Source organism: Zalophus californianus, chromosome 9 (genome assembly GCF_009762305.2).
Source record: "Zalophus californianus isolate mZalCal1 chromosome 9, mZalCal1.pri.v2, whole genome shotgun sequence".
Classification (NCBI taxonomy): Eukaryota; Metazoa; Chordata; class Mammalia; order Carnivora; family Otariidae; genus Zalophus; species Zalophus californianus.
In genome coordinates, this window is record NC_045603.1 from 4,768,774 (window position 1) to 4,785,425 (window position 16,652).

At 55.6% G+C, this 16,652-nt stretch overlaps 1 protein-coding gene across 3 annotated transcripts in view; it reads left to right on the plus strand.

Moving 5' to 3' along the window:
* The first annotated feature begins 322 nt into the window (after positions 1-322).
* PHF21B (PHD finger protein 21B) overlaps positions 323-16,652 on the plus strand; it is an 88,141-nt gene continuing 71,811 nt past the window's right edge. The window contains exons 1-3 of one of the 3 annotated variants that reach the window (XM_027595812.1): positions 562-590; positions 878-1,312; positions 1,498-1,563. In XM_027595812.1, coding sequence (XP_027451613.1) covers positions 1,295-1,312; positions 1,498-1,563 — 84 coding nt within the window. In that variant the 5' untranslated portion in view covers positions 562-590; positions 878-1,294. Of the gene's footprint in view, positions 591-877; positions 1,313-1,497; positions 1,564-3,115; positions 4,256-16,652 lie in introns of those variants that run through there. The other 2 variants (XM_027595810.1, XM_027595811.2) reach the window with 2 other exon arrangements.

A 16,652-nucleotide genomic window follows, 5' to 3' on the forward strand; every position in this document is an offset into this window, starting at 1 on the left:
GGGGGCGGGGGGGGGGGGGGGCGGGCGGCAGGCTCCGGCACCGCCCCCCGCCGCCCCGGCCCGCTCCATCCGGGCACTGCCGAATTAGCATCGTGCCGAGGCACAACTTTGCCGAGGCCCAACGAGATCCAGGCGCGCGCCGGAGAAAATATAGTCCCTGCCGGCCGGCGGCTCACGCGGGCGGCGGTGGCGGCGGGGCGGACGCGCGCGGGCTGCGCGGGGCTGCGCGGGGCTCCCGGCGCCTGGGGGCCATGCGCCGGCCAGCGCGGGCGGCCCGGGGACCCGGCGCAACTTGCCGGGCAGCCTGAGGAGTTGGAGCGGCCGCGGGCTTGGCGCCGCGGCGCCCAGCCGCCTTTCTTCCCCCTCGCCAGACCCCCCCTCCCTCTCTCCCGTTTGTCCTTGGGGGAGGGGGCTCCCGTGCCCCCTCCCTCCCCGGAGGCCCGGTCCGCCCCCGCCCGCTCCCGCCCCCGTGGAGTCGCGCAACTTCCCGGGAGCCGGGGCCAAAGTGAGCGCAAAGTGCTGCCCAAGTTGCCGGGATGGAGCTGCAGAGCCGGCCCGAGGCGCTCGCCGTGGAACTCGCGCGCCACCAGGTAGGCGACCCGGGGCCCCGGGCCAGGAGTGGGGGGGTTGGGGGGGGGCTTCAGGGACCCGAGCCCAGCGTCCCGTTCCTCGTCGTGGCAGGGTCTGCACGGCTGAAGGTGCCCGAAAAGGGCTCCTCCTCGAGCCTGCCCCGGGGCTGGGGGGAGTTTTTACGTGCCCGGCCCCCCGCCCCCGGCCTCCTCCGCCGCCCTCCTCTCTTGCAGTCTTGCACAGTTTGGGGGGGTGGGGTCCGGAGCCCGCGGGACCTGAGCCCCGCATCTTCTTTTTCTCCACGCAGGGTCTGCAGGACTGAGGGTGCCAGGAGGGGGCCCCTTCGTGATTCTGCCCCGGGGTGTTTGTGTGAGAGTGTGGAACGACCCCCACCCGGCCCCCACCCGCGTGCAACCCTGCACAGTTTGCAAAAGTAGTTTTGGCGATTGTTGCTCGGGCTAGCAGCGGCGTGGCGGCCGGAGCCCGAGCGGAATTGCGGCGTGCGCGTGTGTGTGTTGGGGAGATTAGGACGCGACTTGAATATTTATGAGCTTTGCTCGACACGGACTCGCCGTGTTTACTTGGCTCTTTGTTCCTCCCCCCTCCCCCGGCACACAGTCACACTCACACTCACTCGCACACTCACCCCTGCCTGCAAACTTGCACGGCTCGGGGCGCGCCGCCGGGTGGCCGCGGCCCCCGCCCCGCCCCGCGAGCTGCCCCGATGAGGCGGCAGCCACAGGTAAGCGGCCCCGCGCGGCACTGCCCGGCCGCCGCGCGTGCGGGACGCAGCCCGGGGAACTTGGGGCGCGCTGCGGACAGCCCGGCCCGCGGGCTGCCGGGTGGGGGGGTGCGGCCCGCGGGGCCCCGGGCGCACTCGACCCCCCGGGGCGGCCGGCCTGAGCCTGCTCCTCCGTGTTTCCGCAGAACGGCGACCTCAAGAAGCAGCTCCACGAAAGGCAGCCGCGGATCGCCGCGCTCAACGACAAACAAGTAAGCGAGCTGGAGCCTGCGCCCCCCAACTCCGCCCGCGGTGGGGAGGAGGGGTCGCCCGGCACTTTGGCAGCACCCTAAAAAGTGCCGGCCTCGGCGCCGCACGCTCAGACTCCCAAAGGAGTCTGTCTGCAGCCCTCAAAGTTACCCGCCCCCCCTTTTTCTGGAAAGAAAGAGCCGGGTTCTTGGAGGCCGAGGGGGGAGAGCAAGGCTCCCGCAGTGGCCGAAAGAGAGAAGCTGCGCTCAAAAGGCGGCGAGCAGCCCGGCGTCCATTTTGAGTTGGTGGACATGTTTTTGGAGTGTGGCAATTTCTACCGGCTCGGTGTCCCCCACTTCACGGCGGTGTGAGGGTAGGGGTGGCGGGGGGCGGTATTTCGGGCCTGGACACCAAACTCCTTGGAAGCGATTTCTGGATTCCATTGCAAATCTGATTTAAAGAATCGTTCCTCTGGGCTCCCCCCTCCCCTCCACTTCTCCAGCATCACTTTTTATTCTCGGAACCTGACGCCAGCTCCCGGGGAACAAAAGAAAGGCGCCCCCAGGACCCCCCAGTTCTGCCCCAACTTTGGTCTCTGGCCTGCAGGCGTGGATTGGGACACCCGACGAGCGCCTCGCGGTGGGGGGCACGGCCACCGACCCCCCTCCCGACCCCTCCGGGGAGGAAAAGTTGTCCATTGTGACTTAGTTGCGCTGAGCTCAGCGATCGGGGTTTCAGCACCACGAACAGATGCCGCCGCCAGAGCGCGGCCGGCCGCGCGCCCCCGCCCCCTCCCTCCCCGCCGCTCGCGCCCCTCCCCCTCCGCTCCTCCCCCTGCGCGCCCCGCTCCCCGCACACGCGCTCCCGCCCCTTCCCCGCGCCGCCCGGAGCCGAGAACTTTGAGCGGCGCAGCCAATGGCGCTCCCGGGGCTCCGAGGCTGGCGGGGGCGGGGGCGTCGGCGCCCCTCCCCGCGGCCCCTCCCCTCCGCGGGCCCGCCCCCGCCCCGCCGCGCCCCCTGGCCATCGATCGCGCTTCCTTCGGAATGCCGGCCGCCGCCGTCAGCACCAAACTTGGACAGCACCGCCCCCACCCCCGCCCCCGCTGCGGCCGCCGCGGTGGCCCCCTCCGTCCTCCCCCAACTCCGGGCCGCGGATCCGATGCCCCCTCCCCGGAGGGGTTTTCGGTGGAGGGAGAGACAGGGACGAGATCGGCGGGGGTGGCGGCGACAGCGGAGCGGGAGAACTCGGAGGCCGGGTGTAAATTTCGAGTCTTTAAAGTTGAAAAGTGGTGGGAGGGGGCGTGCGGAAGAGGAGGGGGCCGGGGACTGCGGAAAGAAAGATGGCTGTCCCCGCGGGTCCGCGCCTGGTCGGGGGCGCCCGGCTGGACGGGAGGGTTGGGACGAATGCATTAACCCCTTTCTGTCGGTGCCGCGGCCCCCCCACCCCGGCCGCGCGCGCCCGCCCGGCCCGCGCCCCCGTCCAGGCGTGGAAGCTTCCATTCCCGCCGGAGGGGGGTCCGGCGCGCGGCCCCGGCGAAGTCGGGGAGTTCGCGGGGGGAGGGGACCCAGGCCCGGCATTACCATTTTGATTGCTTTGATGCCATTTTTGGAGGGGGAGGGGTTGGAAGACCCTTCGCTGAGCACAAAGATGTTTAATCGCTGTGTAGAATCAAACCAGATACTTTATTATTATTATTATTTTTTTTTTTAGAAAAAAAACCCCATCACCAAATCCGGTACAGTGTGATAGCTAAGAGGGATGCTAAGCCCTTTTTCACTGGGTAGAACGACAAGTTGTTGACTCTTATGCTCTGAGTGGAAGATTTAAGAGAGGGAGGGAGGGAGGGAGAGGGAGAGAATCCAGTAATCCGCAGCTTTTATTGCAACAATGTCTTTATGTGTGCTTCTACGTGGCAATAGTTTTACTATTTGGAGTGGCTTTTCAGAGCTTGGGTTTGATCATTTCTTCTGTGTTGTAGCAACTGTTTCAAGGCTGTTTAAAATTTTATGATGATAGTAAATGAGTAGCTATTTATTATCTGTCATGCCGGAATTTCGATGAGGCTGAGAGAAACATTTGAAATTGTGTTTGGAGGCTCCCGTGCAGCTTCGGGGAAGGAGCTTTCCTACTCCAGGCTGTCTTTGCCTTTAAATTTGAACTAGGGGAAGGAAAGATGCTTGCGAATGGAATGTACCTCCATCTTTTTGTGTGTGTTGAGTGTGTGTTCAGAAAGAAAGGAAACAAGGAAAACTTTTGTTCTCTGGCCTTTTAAAAATGTTTCTCTTTTAAATGACTAAATATAACATATGGTAAGCAGCCAGCCTTGGGCCTGGCCATCGGAACTTGTGTTTGGAACTGTCTGTTGTTTTTCTTTTTCCCTTTGTGGCATTTTATATAACAAGGGCTCATAAAAGAGGGAGGGGAGGGGGCCGAGCCGTGGTGCAGCATGCTAATAAAGCTGCCTTGTCTCTCCCGAGCTCCGCGGTGAAATCTTTCAGAGGTCACCTATGAAATGAGTTGGGTAGACTTAACATTTACTCCTCTCTCCCTCCTTGGGAGAGTTTGGTGGTGATTGGCAGCTCGGCGGGGGAAAGGTCCATGAACAGGCTCTTTGGAGGTGATTCTGGGCTGCACCCAGGGTCTGGAAGAGGAGCAGCGGGGGCTCTGCTTGGTCACCTCGGAACCTGCCCGGGAGTAGCAGAAATGTGGGAGCAGGTATGAGAAGGCCAGTATTTTAGAGTTTGTTTTTGACTTAACATAAAATTAAAGGTAGTGCTCATTTATAGATTTGCTCGGGAAGAAATTCATACCATTTACACTTCCGGAGATGTGTTTTTGTGCTGCTCCTGCCTGGAATGTGGGATGTAAAGGTTAAGTTTCAATTAAAAGTGCATACGTGGATGATGAACTAGATAGTAAAGCGAACGGATGACCCCATTATCCACATCTGTTAGAAATACAATAGCAGCTGAGTAATATCTTTTGGTGCCCAGCCATCAATTTCCCATTCACACCCTTGACACTGGAATTTTTTCAGTGATTTCTAGAACCATGGACAGGTGTTTAAAGATGTTTATCAAGGACTCACAGAAGTAAATAGGTTGGTTGTCGGTCAGAAGTAGAGAGATACAAATCCTGTATAACTCTCCGGTGTGTCTCCCACCTTTGGTGGACTAGGGGATAAACATGAAACCAGCTACCATAGGACCTCGCTGTTTGAAAACGGAGTTCATATTTTTTCCTTTAAAAAAAAAAAAAAAAGGAGGTGGGGGGAGTTGGTCAGAGCTGAATTTTGGCCAGGCTGCATTCCCAGGTGTGGCCGCGCCTGGCTGCCAGGTTTTGAATTCCAGTGGAGGACGGACCCCTCGTCTTTAATGACATATGATGTGTGAAGACTCCATTAGTTGCTCCAATGGTTTTACGCCATGAATTTGCAGCACATGCAGAGAGGCAGTAACATTTTTATCTGAATTGTCAAGCAACAAGCACTTCCGTGTAAATAACAGACCCATCATAAATACTGGTTTTTTGTTGTTGTTGTTGTTTTTTACCTTCCCGCTTTGGAGTTCTCAGCACAACATTTAGGTGTCACGTGTAGTGGGCATTTCCAGACCTGAACTTCATGAAGTTCAGCTTCACCACAGAGGGAGAAGAGCCTTCTGTGGTAACTGCAGCCCGGGCTGGTGTGGCCTTGTGAGAGAGAGACCCCCCGGAGGTGAACTTGGGGACTTTTGTGCCGCTCAATCCATCGATTTGATGGACTCTGGATTCCGAGGGGCTGTCCTTAAGTGCAGCAATAAAAATATGTCTTCTTGAAAGGTATTATGTATGTGGCACGCACCCGGGCGCTGAATCATGTCTTCACTGTGATTCACTAGCCGTGGTGGACACCAGAGGGACTTCGCCTTGTAAGTATCCACCAAACGAAATTGCAGGCTGGGTTTTATTCCGAAAGCTCCCGATTGTTTGCAGTCCTTTGGTAAAAGGACATGCCATTTTCCGAGCTTTCCTTCAAGTCTGTCCCTATCCAGGAGGGTAAATTTTCACCTTCCTGGCTTTGAGTGGAAGTTGTCATGCTTCTAATAGCATCATTATGTGCTAAAGAGGAAAGTGTCCCAAAGTTCCATGTTCCATCCCCAAAGTTCCACGTTCCATCCACTAGGACAGCAACCCCCAGGCCTGGCTTGGCCCACCACCACCCTTACCCCCCAGCAGCCCATGTCCCTCCCACACTCACCTGAACCCTGTTCCTGGAGTCCCTCTTCCTCTCCCCAACCCCCTCCACCGGGAGGGCCCCTCCTCCATCACCTCTTAGTTGGAAGATTGCAGTAGCCTCCTCACTGCACCCCCTGTAAAAACACAAACAAACAAAAAAAACCCCACCACCAACAAAACCCAAAACAGCTTTGTTGAAGTACGATTCACCTATCCTATCATTCATCTGTTTCGAATGCACAATTAAATGGGTTTTTTGTGTATATTCACAGAGATTTGCAACTGTCACCACCGTCAATTTTAGAACATTTTCAGCCCTCAAAAAGAACGCCCCTGGCTCTCACTCGCTGCCCACCCCCGTCCAGCCCTAAGCAACCACTGATCTGCCCTCTGTCCCTAGCGAGTTGCCTATTTTGGCTTTCCTGTGAATGGAATCACACGATGTGCGCTGTTTATGACCAGCTTCTTTCACGGAGCATAACGTTTTCGAGGCTCATCCCAGTGGTAACCGGTGGTGGCCCTTCATTCCTTTTTGTGTCTGAATAATACTCCGTTGTACGGGTGGACCACAGTTTGCTTGGCTCTTCACCAGTTGATGGGCATTTGGGTTGTTTCCGTCTCTTGGCCACACGAATAACATACTGCATCTCCTCTTGCCCCTTCTGGTATGTTCTGCTTGCCCTGCTTGGTCTCCGCTTCAGGGCACTCTCTGCTTGGTTCTGCTTGGTCTCCACTCAGGGCACTCTCCATCTCCCTCCTGCACATGGCAGCGCTGTCTCTCTGGTTGCTTCCAGCAGCTTCTCTGAGGCACCCCGAGCATTTCCTTGCGTCTAGAGAGTGCTGGCTATTGTCTCTCTTGGATCTTTTCCTGTCTGCTTTGTGCTAGACTGTAAGCTCTGTGAAGGGTGGTGGCTCCGTCTACTTTACCTCTGCCCCTGTATTCTCAAGGCAGTGCTTTGTAGGGACTGAATGCACATTTGTTGAGCGAGTGGATGACCTTGTCGCAAGATGGGCATGAGGATTAGCAGTGATTTACCGAACGGTCCTCGCCAAATCCCTAGCCTACAGTAGGCATGTGGTAAATGGCAGGTTCTCGTATGTTCGAAATGAGCAGGCATAGAAATGAGTAAGACCCACAGCTCCCTGCCCTTGGAAACCTCACCAAAGATCAAGGCATAGATAACCATGTTTCCAGAAAATCCCAGAAAAGTGCTGGGAAAATCACACTGTGGGAACACCAGCATTGTTCCTGGCCCGGAGACTGAGGATAGCTTCCTGGAGGGCGTTGGGGTAGGGGTCCTCGAGGACACCTGGGGTTGTGGACGGGAGAAGCTGGTGGCCAAGCCCGCTAAGGGACAACGGCCTGAAGAAACCTGCAGGTGCTGTGAGCTTTGTGGCAGAAAGACCATGAGAGAGAGCAGAAGAGGGACATCAGAGAAGGCGAGCTGGGGCCAGAGCAAGGAAGGCATCACTCGCCTGGATGAAGGGCCTGGATTTTACACCATAGGCTTGGAAAGTGCTCACAGATCAAAAAGGGGCAGGAATGGTGCCGGGAGCAGGTGGGAAGGGAGGAGAGGAAAGGAGGCCTGAACTCCCTCCCTGCTTGGCCCAGCCAGGCCAGATGAGCTCTTTAGACGTTTGTCCCCTGCCTAGGGAGGCTCTCGTACAGACAATGGGACCTGTGCATGACATGGGGGAGGAGGCTGGGAGGCTGCTGGCCCCGTAGCCCTGGGTGACCAGAACTAACAGGCTGTGAGGACAGGGGCACCACTTGGTGATCTTCTTCCTCCTACCTTCACCAGAGCTTAGAGCTGAGGGGTGGCGCTTCTAGAAACCTAGTTAGCAACTCTGGTCAGCTGGTTTAAAAAAATATAGGTGTGTGTACGTACGTATACATATACACGTATTTATCAGTTATGTCTGTATTTGCTTTTATTTTGGCTATAAAGTATATGATAAATGAAATAAGTAACATGTGTCAATATGGACCAATAAATACATATATGAAGTGCATGTAATACGTACGTAATATAAGTCAGTTAATAAATTTTCAGGATTATGTACTGAAAATGAGAGGATTTGTTTTTGAACTAAGAAAATAATTACCATTCTTCTGAAGTAAAATCTTAACTAAGGAAGACGGTGATCAACGTTCTTTTTATTATTTCTATTAACAATGAGGAGATAAAGAAGAATTCTGCTTCCAAAAAAAGTTTTTATTGTAAAAGCAACACATGCTTGCTCGGAAAAAAACTCACAGTACGAATCTGAAGGTCCGAAAACACAAGCCCCCTTCTTTCCCGCCCCATCCTTGCTTGGGGATGAGAGCAGGGCATGTTCTGTGCACACACAAACACCTGTAACACGGATAAACGTGCGCAGTGCAGGCACTAAGCATACCAGGTCTCAGCTTGCTTTTTACACTTGACATCCTGTTGTGCACATCTGTCTTGGGGAGAACTTGGTTGAATTCCACAAGCATTGAATGAGCATCCACCGAATACAAGTACTGAGGATATGGAGGTGATGGCGGGTGGTGTGCTGTTAGCAACAGTGACGTCTCATTTTATAAGGCTTTTTACACTTACAAAATGCTTTCACCAGTCTCTGCAAACATTTTCACATATAGCTGGGGAGACAGGTGTATCCACCGTTTCCTATCCCTTGAAGCTCAGTGAGGCATCTGCATGAGATGTTCAACCACTGGGCTCACTTGGGCAGCAGGTGGGAGGGTGTGATCTGATGGGGTGCTTGGGGGATTGCTCCAAGGAGGTGACGCTTCCAGCTGTAGAGGAGCAGAGAGACAAATTGCACAGAGACGCATGCCTCGGCTGTCTATACAGCACCATACTCTTCGACGGGTCTGTCTGTTCCATCACCTCTTTGATGCTGTCTTTTTATTTGATTGTCAGGATTATCCCATGACTTGGGGGCAGGCTGGGCAGGGGAATCTTTCCTGCTGGACAGATCAGAGAAGGGCAGCTTCCCAAGGTCAGACAGCTTGGGACCACTGAGACGGTGCCTTCTGTTGTAGCCACTGCCTCATCTCTGATGGGCCCCCCCGCATTGTAGAGTCAAACATGATGTAGCCTCAAGAGCAGAGACCCTAAAGTCACACACTGCAGTTCATATCCTAGCTCCCCATGTCTGGCTGGGTAGCCTTGGACAAGTCATTTTGCTGCCTTGAGCTTCCTATCCGTAAAGCGGGTTGTTGTAATAAGACCTATCTCAACCAGGAAGCGAAGGGGTTGATTGAAGGGAATTGTGGTCCCTGCATCTGTGACCACAGAAGACACCTGCTGAGCCCCGCCCTGCGCCTGGGGTGCCACCACCTTTGTTTGCATTGCTGCTCAGGACTCTTCCCCACGTTCTTTTCCAAGTGAGGGCGTCCTGTTGCCCCGTGGCTCGTGGTACAACCTTCTTCTCCAGCCAGTCCAAGGTTCGCTTTGATATTTAGCGTCTTAAAACAGCTGCTGACAGAGCTGTACGATTGATTTCAATTAGCTTCGAATTTTTTCAATGAGATGACTCTGATAATAACTTTGGTAATCCCACGATGCCTCATTAGAGCTGCTGGCTATGATGATTAGCCCTGTGATTTAGCAAGTTTTTCCTCCGACACCTTTGTCTGTCCTGGAAGCGAGTCACGGGCGTGCTGCCGTTTTCACATCACTTGGATGAGCCCACACTAAACACGCCGCTGCCTGGTCGCCCGCTGGAGCTGGCTGCTGGGCCCGAGCAAGCGCCTACCTTCCCTGGCCGCATGGACTCTTGCCGCCGAGCAGCGTTTTGGCACAGTGACACACAGGGGACTCGAGGAGGCCCTTACCCCAGACATGGGGGGCCTTCGGGGGGGAAGAGGCAGGTTTCCGGAGGAGGGTGCAGCATGGCTACGCTGTTTGGAAGGTACACTGTTTAAGGAAGTAGGACTCTGGATTTGATTTCCCTACCAGAAGAGGGCCGCCAAGAAGGCTTTAACTTCTGTCTCCGAGAGGCACGTAACAAAGAGGTTAAGCGCAGGCTTTATGCCTGGAGGAGTTGGAGACCCAGTGCCATCCTGTGTCTGCCCCACGTTCAGTGGCTGTAAAATGGGAATCACAGCCCCTTGCAAATCAAGTAGCAGAGGGTGGCACGCGGTAAGTGCTCAAGAAATGACATGAGAGAGGCGTTCGGAGGGTTCAACAGGACGATGCATTAAGCCCCGGGTCCTCAGCAGGTGGGACCTGGTGGTCATCTTCTGATTCTCCGTCCTCAGCCCCAGCTTTCTTGTTCGAGGCGAGCCTGAGTCAAGCCCCTCCTCGGGCTCCCTTGGACCAACCCATTCACTGTTCACATAGCCCTTTGGAGAAGGCCTGCTCCTAATTTTTATTTTATTGAGGACGGGCTGAAGCCCAGAGAGATCAAAGGGCTTGTTGACATGACACAAGCAGTGAGTGGAGGGGCTCTGATCCAGTTCCAGGCCTCATGGTCCTCGCCCCTCCGCTGGAGTATGTGTGGGGGCAGGGGGGCGGGGGGGCGGGGACGATAGCACTTCATACCACGAGTTAGAAAAGGGTCCAGGACATGCATTAAGATCGAAGTTAAGTGGAGTTAGCGTGTCAGAGACAAGCCCTGGTGAGTTCGAGGTAGCTGGTCCGTGATGATGAGTGGGACCTTTACTTTGGAGTACGAGGTCATAGAACTTTGGCGGAGACCCTGGGTCTGCATCCAGTCTCTGCATAGGGCACCAAGGTGGGGAGTGGGCGGCAGGCTGGGTGCAGGGAGGGGTCTCTGCAGCATGGAAGCTGAGATTCGGACTGTCCCCAAAGCACACTCTCCTCCCCACCCGCAGGTGAAGAGCCCCTGGGTCCGCGCCCTCCACCCTCTGCTTTGCTGGCCCTACCTTGGCCCCCTCTGGCTCTGCTACTGGGATTCTTCTTGTTTTCAGTGTTTTTTCACACTGCAGTGTGGAGGCATCTTCTCATTTTGAAATGGCCTCTGTTTTCCAAAGGAACAAACATGCTTCCTTAAGATTTTTTTTTTTTTTTTTTTTTTGGTGGTTACTTATTGTTCTGTGGTAGCAGTTTCCAGAGCGCGGTGAGAAATTGCTGATCCAGCTCCGTTCTGGTTTCAGCCTCCAACTGCCAACAGCGGGCATCCTGTGCGGTCTCAGCTGGGCCGCGCTTTACTTTTTTTTCCTTTTTGCTTGGCACCTGTGTTGGTCGTGTTAAAACACAGCAGAAAGAAGTGCTTCCTCGGGGGATTTTCGGGGTTGTTTTTTGTCCAAGGCTGAATGGCTCCTCAGCCTCCAAGTACTTACAATAGGAGGGGCAGGTGGCTGGATCCTTATCTCAAAGTGGGGATAATGCTGTTTCCCAGGCCAGGTTGTCCTGAGGATTAGTGAGGATGCGCGTCCCAAGTACCTGGTGTCATTCTCAGCATGCAGCAGGGCAGTGGGGTTAGAGGGAGCAGTTCACAGAATCACTTTATCAGCCATAGTGGGCGACGCAGAAAGCTGGCAGCACCCAAAGATGTTACTGCCATGGAGAAGTGGATGGCTTTCAGTTGGGACAGAAACCCCTGGGTTGCTGTTGTGTCCACGGATTGGTGTGGCCCCTGCTGGGACTGAGTCATGAATTTGAGATTTGGTGGAAATTGAGGGTGGGTGTCCCCCAAGACTTGGCCTGACGGCTCAAAGCACAAGATGGGAGAGCCACGGGGTGGGGGAGTGTTGTGGGGCACCTCTGCCAAGCCCCCATGTCTCCCCATGAAACTGAGGCCCTGCGTGGGGGATGGGGATGGCACCCAGGGACCAGAATGGAGCCCTGGGGGACACCAGTCTTCCTGATCACACACCGCAGTTGTGCAAGAACTGCCTGTCGTTTTTGTTCAAATAGTTAAATTTCGTTCATCGGAGGGTTTTTTTGGGAAGCATCCTGGTGGGGGTTCGCTGTGTTATGTGCTGGGGTCTTGCACAGGATGTCCTCTATGACAACAGGACCGCCAAGAATAGACCCCGGGCAACACCCGGTCGGGGGGTGGGTTTCAGAGCCATCCTTAGACTTTAAGAGCAGTTGACCCCCTGATCGGCACAAATAGGGGACCGGCAACATTGGCAGGACCCAGCACATTCCGGAATTTCCCATTTTATGAGACTCGCTGAACCAGATTGCAGCTCTCTAGGTGCAGGTAAGTTTCAAAAAGCTGTTTCAGAAAGAGTCCCTGCAGCGGTGTTTGTGACCCAGCCTGCCCGCGTGCACTCCTGCCTTCAGAGACTGACTGTGGGCTTGTGTGGGGAGAGTCACCCTCCTAAAAGGAAAGGGTGCTAAGAGATTGTAATATGAGGGGAGCAGTCATCTTTAGGGGAAATCGTGACTGCCTTTTCATCTCTTGCGTGGAAGCAGCAAAAAGTTACTTGAAACACCGGTTGGGAGTGGTCCATTGGGGTCTCCCTGGGGGGGGTGCCAGCAGGCTGCCCCTGGGTGATGCTGTAATCCAAGTGGGGAGAGGCTTTTTGCCCCACAAAAGAGAAACAGGCAGGGATGGGGCAGAGGAGAGAGAGAGAGGGAGATGTGTTTCTCTTTGATGTCATTCAGGCGGAAAGCCAATCTGCACATGTAAATGAACTTGAAAATGCAATTAAAATATATATACATATTAGAGACTGTGATCCAGAATTTAACATGAGATGCAGGTTACAAAGTGACAAGCAGCATTTCCTACAATCAGTGATACCAACTCTTCTCTGTGATTAATGCGTCTCGTCTCAGTGGTAATAAACGCACCCCAGATAAATGCCAGAATTATTTCTTAAACTACCGTTTGACAGCCCCACTGAATGCAGAGTTTTCTTTGCCCACGTCGCCAGCCTCCTCCCAGCTGCCACCGCCAAGGGGACACGTGCTCAAGAAGGCCCCTCCAGGGGCTCGTCCTGGCTTGACGGGAGAGGTGACAACAACCGTTGCGGGCATCATCGTGGGCAGAGATCGGAGAGGTCCTGAACGCGGCCACGGCTGCAGCACCAGCTGGTGGGCACGTCACAGGGAGGTTGCGAGGAACCACCTATGGCCTGCATCTAAAGCAGGAGCCGGGGCCTGGGGGACCTGGGGTGTTAAGCGTGGGGAGGCGGCTGGAAGGGAACAGGGTGACAGAGCTGTCTGTGACGTAAGCCCTTCCTTGAGAAGGCAGTTGTGGAGCAAAGGCCTGCGGAAGCTGGAGGAGTGAGCCTTGTGGCTCTCTGCAGGAAGAGTGTTCCATCCAGAGGTAACAGCCTGTGCAAAGACCCTGAGATGGGGTGCGCCTGGCATTTCCAGTGGAGGCCACTGTGGTTGGGAGAGAGTGACAAGTGAATGTGAGGGAGGTCGGGGAGCTGATGGGACAGGGTGGGGTGTGGGGGCTGTCCTCTCCAGCATGACTGACCCCTGCCCTTAAATCGTCAACTGGCTATAATGTATAAGAGGGAGCAGCCCTTCCATGGGCCAGAATTTTGAATAGAGGCTGGAAGCTACTGGATGGACAATTTTAACTCCCAAGTCTGGAGAAATTCCCTGATGAGCTGTCCCGGGATAGAACTGGTTGTTCTGAGTCCTTTGTCCACCAAACCAGCATCTAAGCAGCCAAGGGGAAGCAGCAACCAACGGCAATTGGATGGGAGGCCAGGCTCGTTCTCCCTACACTGAGATCCTGTTCAGAAATGCTAAGGCTCATCAAGGATTGTGTAACTGCCTAATTACAATCTGAGATGCGCTCACTAATGCAGAATCGCAGACTTTGACCCCGTGGGCCAGTGCGTGGTCCTGCTGAGGGCCGGGCCCTCTGGAGAGACCATGCCCCACAGTGGGGTGGGGGCAGCATGGTCTGGCGTCACCCGTCACCCGTCACCCCGTGGCCTGGGCCCCATGCAGCCTGCTCCTTTGATACTTCAGGAGAAACCAGAAAGTGCTGCATCTGTGAGATCTCGTGAGGTGTGGATGTGGGTAGTGCATGCATTAAGGCCTTTTCTAAGTGCTGCTGGCCCAGGGGGACGCCGCTGCAGCCAGATCCAAGCTGTGTCCTCCGCGGTGCGTCCTCTGATCGCCTTTCCAAGTTTCCTCCCCGAGTCCCGCTTCCTTCCTCTTCATCATCCAGGCCTAGCTGAGGCGGGCTGGTGTCCCTCCTCTGGGCCAGTGCCCCTACACAGCTCTGTTGCACTGGGTCCGTGATCTAGTAATATCCTCCATCGCCCCCAGTCACCGTCTTGCGTGGCATCCGCGGACTGAGTGCTCAGCTTCTATAACCTTCAGGTGCTAAGACACGAGCATCTGAGAGCGAGCCCTGAGAGTTGGTGGTTCTGGGCTCTAGAGACAACCCCCTCCCTGCAGCCCCTGTCAGGGGAAAGCGGTCGATCACCTGGCTGGAGGGCCGTTGAGGTTCTTCAGGAGCACTCAGCTCTCATTTAGGTAAGTAAGTGGAGCTCAAAGATATTTCTGTAAATAAAATGGGCCTGCAGCCACCCTGGCCGAAGTCGGCGCCTTGTTGAAGTTATGTTATTAACAAGTTCTGCTGAGTGGGCTCGAATGGGGACCACCGCTCTCATATTGTTGATCTAATTCTAAACACGAGGGATAGGACCAAATAAGTAGCCTTTAAAGGGAGAAGAGTCTGGCAGCTTGGTTTAAAGTGTCCTTTAATGAACTTCTTTGGTACTTGTATCTTAGCAACACATTTTATTACATCCTGATGCAGCTGGACGCGCGCACAGTAACTTGTCCCCTCCCCCGCTGCCCCCGCGCCGGGCGCTCTTGGGCAACGGCGGGAAGAATGTACCGACCCGCTTTCCCAAGGCTCTGTGTGCATCTCTCCTGCTTTGGTTGGTGAAAAAGGCAGACACGGCGCCAGGAGTGGGGACCTTGCAGGCTGGCTGGAGCTGGCACAGAGGGGACCCTGGCCCAGGCCGGGAAGGTGGGCGGCCCTCCCACAGCTGGGCTGCCCGTGAGTCCAGATGCTGGCGCTGTGGGCTGCTCGTGGATGTGCTGATTCTCTCCCGGGCGCTCCCTGGGTTTGGGTATTTTTATCTGGATTTCTTTCCTGTAATGACTAATTTGGATGTGGTGGAAGTGGGGACGTTTGCAAATCTTTCATGGTAATCAGCAGCCTGTAAGCGGGGATGGAGGAGGGTTCTGGATAAAGTGGACATGGTGGGGAGGGCATTGCAGGAGCGGAAGGACGACTGGGGCGCTGGGCCTGGCTCCGCTGCTCGGAAGCCCCGGGAGCTCAGCCGGGCACTGACCTTCTCCGAGCTTAACTTTGGTGGCGGTTGCATGAGTGCCTTGGGGCAGATGACCGCAAACCGGGGGGCTCACAACAACATAAAGTCACTCTCTCCCGGTCTGGAGCCAGCAGTCTGAAATCAGGGTGTGGGCAAGGCCATGCTCCCTCCTGAGGCTCTAGAGGAGGATCCTTCCGGCCTCTTCCAGCTCCTGGGGACTCCTGGTGCTCCTGGGTTTGTGGCTGCCTCTCTCCAGTCTCTGCCTCTGGCTCCACATGGCCATTGCCCCCGTGTCTCTGTCCTCTCCTCTTCCCATGAGGACCCCAGTTGTTGGATTTAGGGCCTGCCCTAACCCGGTGTGACCTCAGCTTAACTGATCACATCTGCAAACCTCCTAGTTCCACACAAGGTCACACTCCGAGATGTTGGGTGGACGTGAGTTTGGGGGAGACCATTCAACCCAGTGCACCTGCCAGTTGAAGGTAACCACGCTGAGGGTTGGGGGATCAGAATTGATGGTGGCCTCTTGATGCTATAGCCCAATGCCAGGAATGCCTTGGGCCCCCTCTGCGTTTGCCCTGAGAGAGGAGCTGCCGAAACCATGCTCCATCATGAGCAAGAGGGTGGCCGTATTTTCTCGATGTGTTACCCAGCAGTTGGTGTGAATACTGGACATCAGGACCATCCCCAGAAAACCTGGGGTGTGTCATTTATTATAGCTGGTGGCTCACCAGAAGTGAAGGGTTTGACATGAAAACCAGCCAGCTGGTGGTTTTGCCCTGATTGGTTCTCATTCAGTAGCAGGGAGAGGTGCTCTAGAACACGGTAGACAGTGAGCAGGAACGCGCGCCTGCTGGGCGGCACGGAAGCTCCCACTTGTCTTGTAGGAAGGCGGAGGGCGCTGGCTGGAGTCCAAGGCTCTCCTCCTCTGGGCTCCTACCTCCCAGGAGCTTTAGGGATTTTGTTCCAGGCACATGTCTCCACGGGCCTCAACTTTCACATCTGTGTAATGGCTGTGAGGAAGGACGCTGCCTCCAAGGCCCATGGTGGGGATGAAGTTCACTATGCGGAAGCCCATCTGTAAACTGCAAATTGCTGTGTGTTGGTTTGGGCTTGCTGTCCCGTGGCTGTGGTCGGCTCTCCTGGATGACCGGGAGGCCATATCCTCTCTGGTCTGCTCTAGAGCTGTAGTCACAGGCCGGAGGGTGGAGCCATATTGCCCTGTGACAGGCCCCCTGCTACCCGGACCACTTCCAACGACCTTGACTCCTGCTCTCGCTCCCATCTGCCAGGCGAGGAAACCGAGGCTTGGAGGGGCAGTTACTCATCCACGGGCTTAGCTCTGGAGCTGCAGCGTGAACTCAGTTGGTCCCCGGGTGCGAACTCAAGCACCTGCATGTCTGTGTGTCACGCTGCCTGCCAGCCATCCCAGGGGCTGGGGACGCTGCACCTGTGTGTGGCATTTGGGGTTCACACGGGTCTCCCCTGGACCTGATGCCCCGTGCTCCTCGGCATCTCAGGGAGTGGCGGGCGGAAGGGGGTTCCCGTGGGACTGAGTGAGGAACTGGAGTCCCCGCTGTGTCCCCAGGGCCCTGCTGGGTCAGGCTTTGATCTTTCTGCGTCATTCTCTGCATCTGTAAAGTGGGGATGAGAGGTCACTGTGCACTTCGC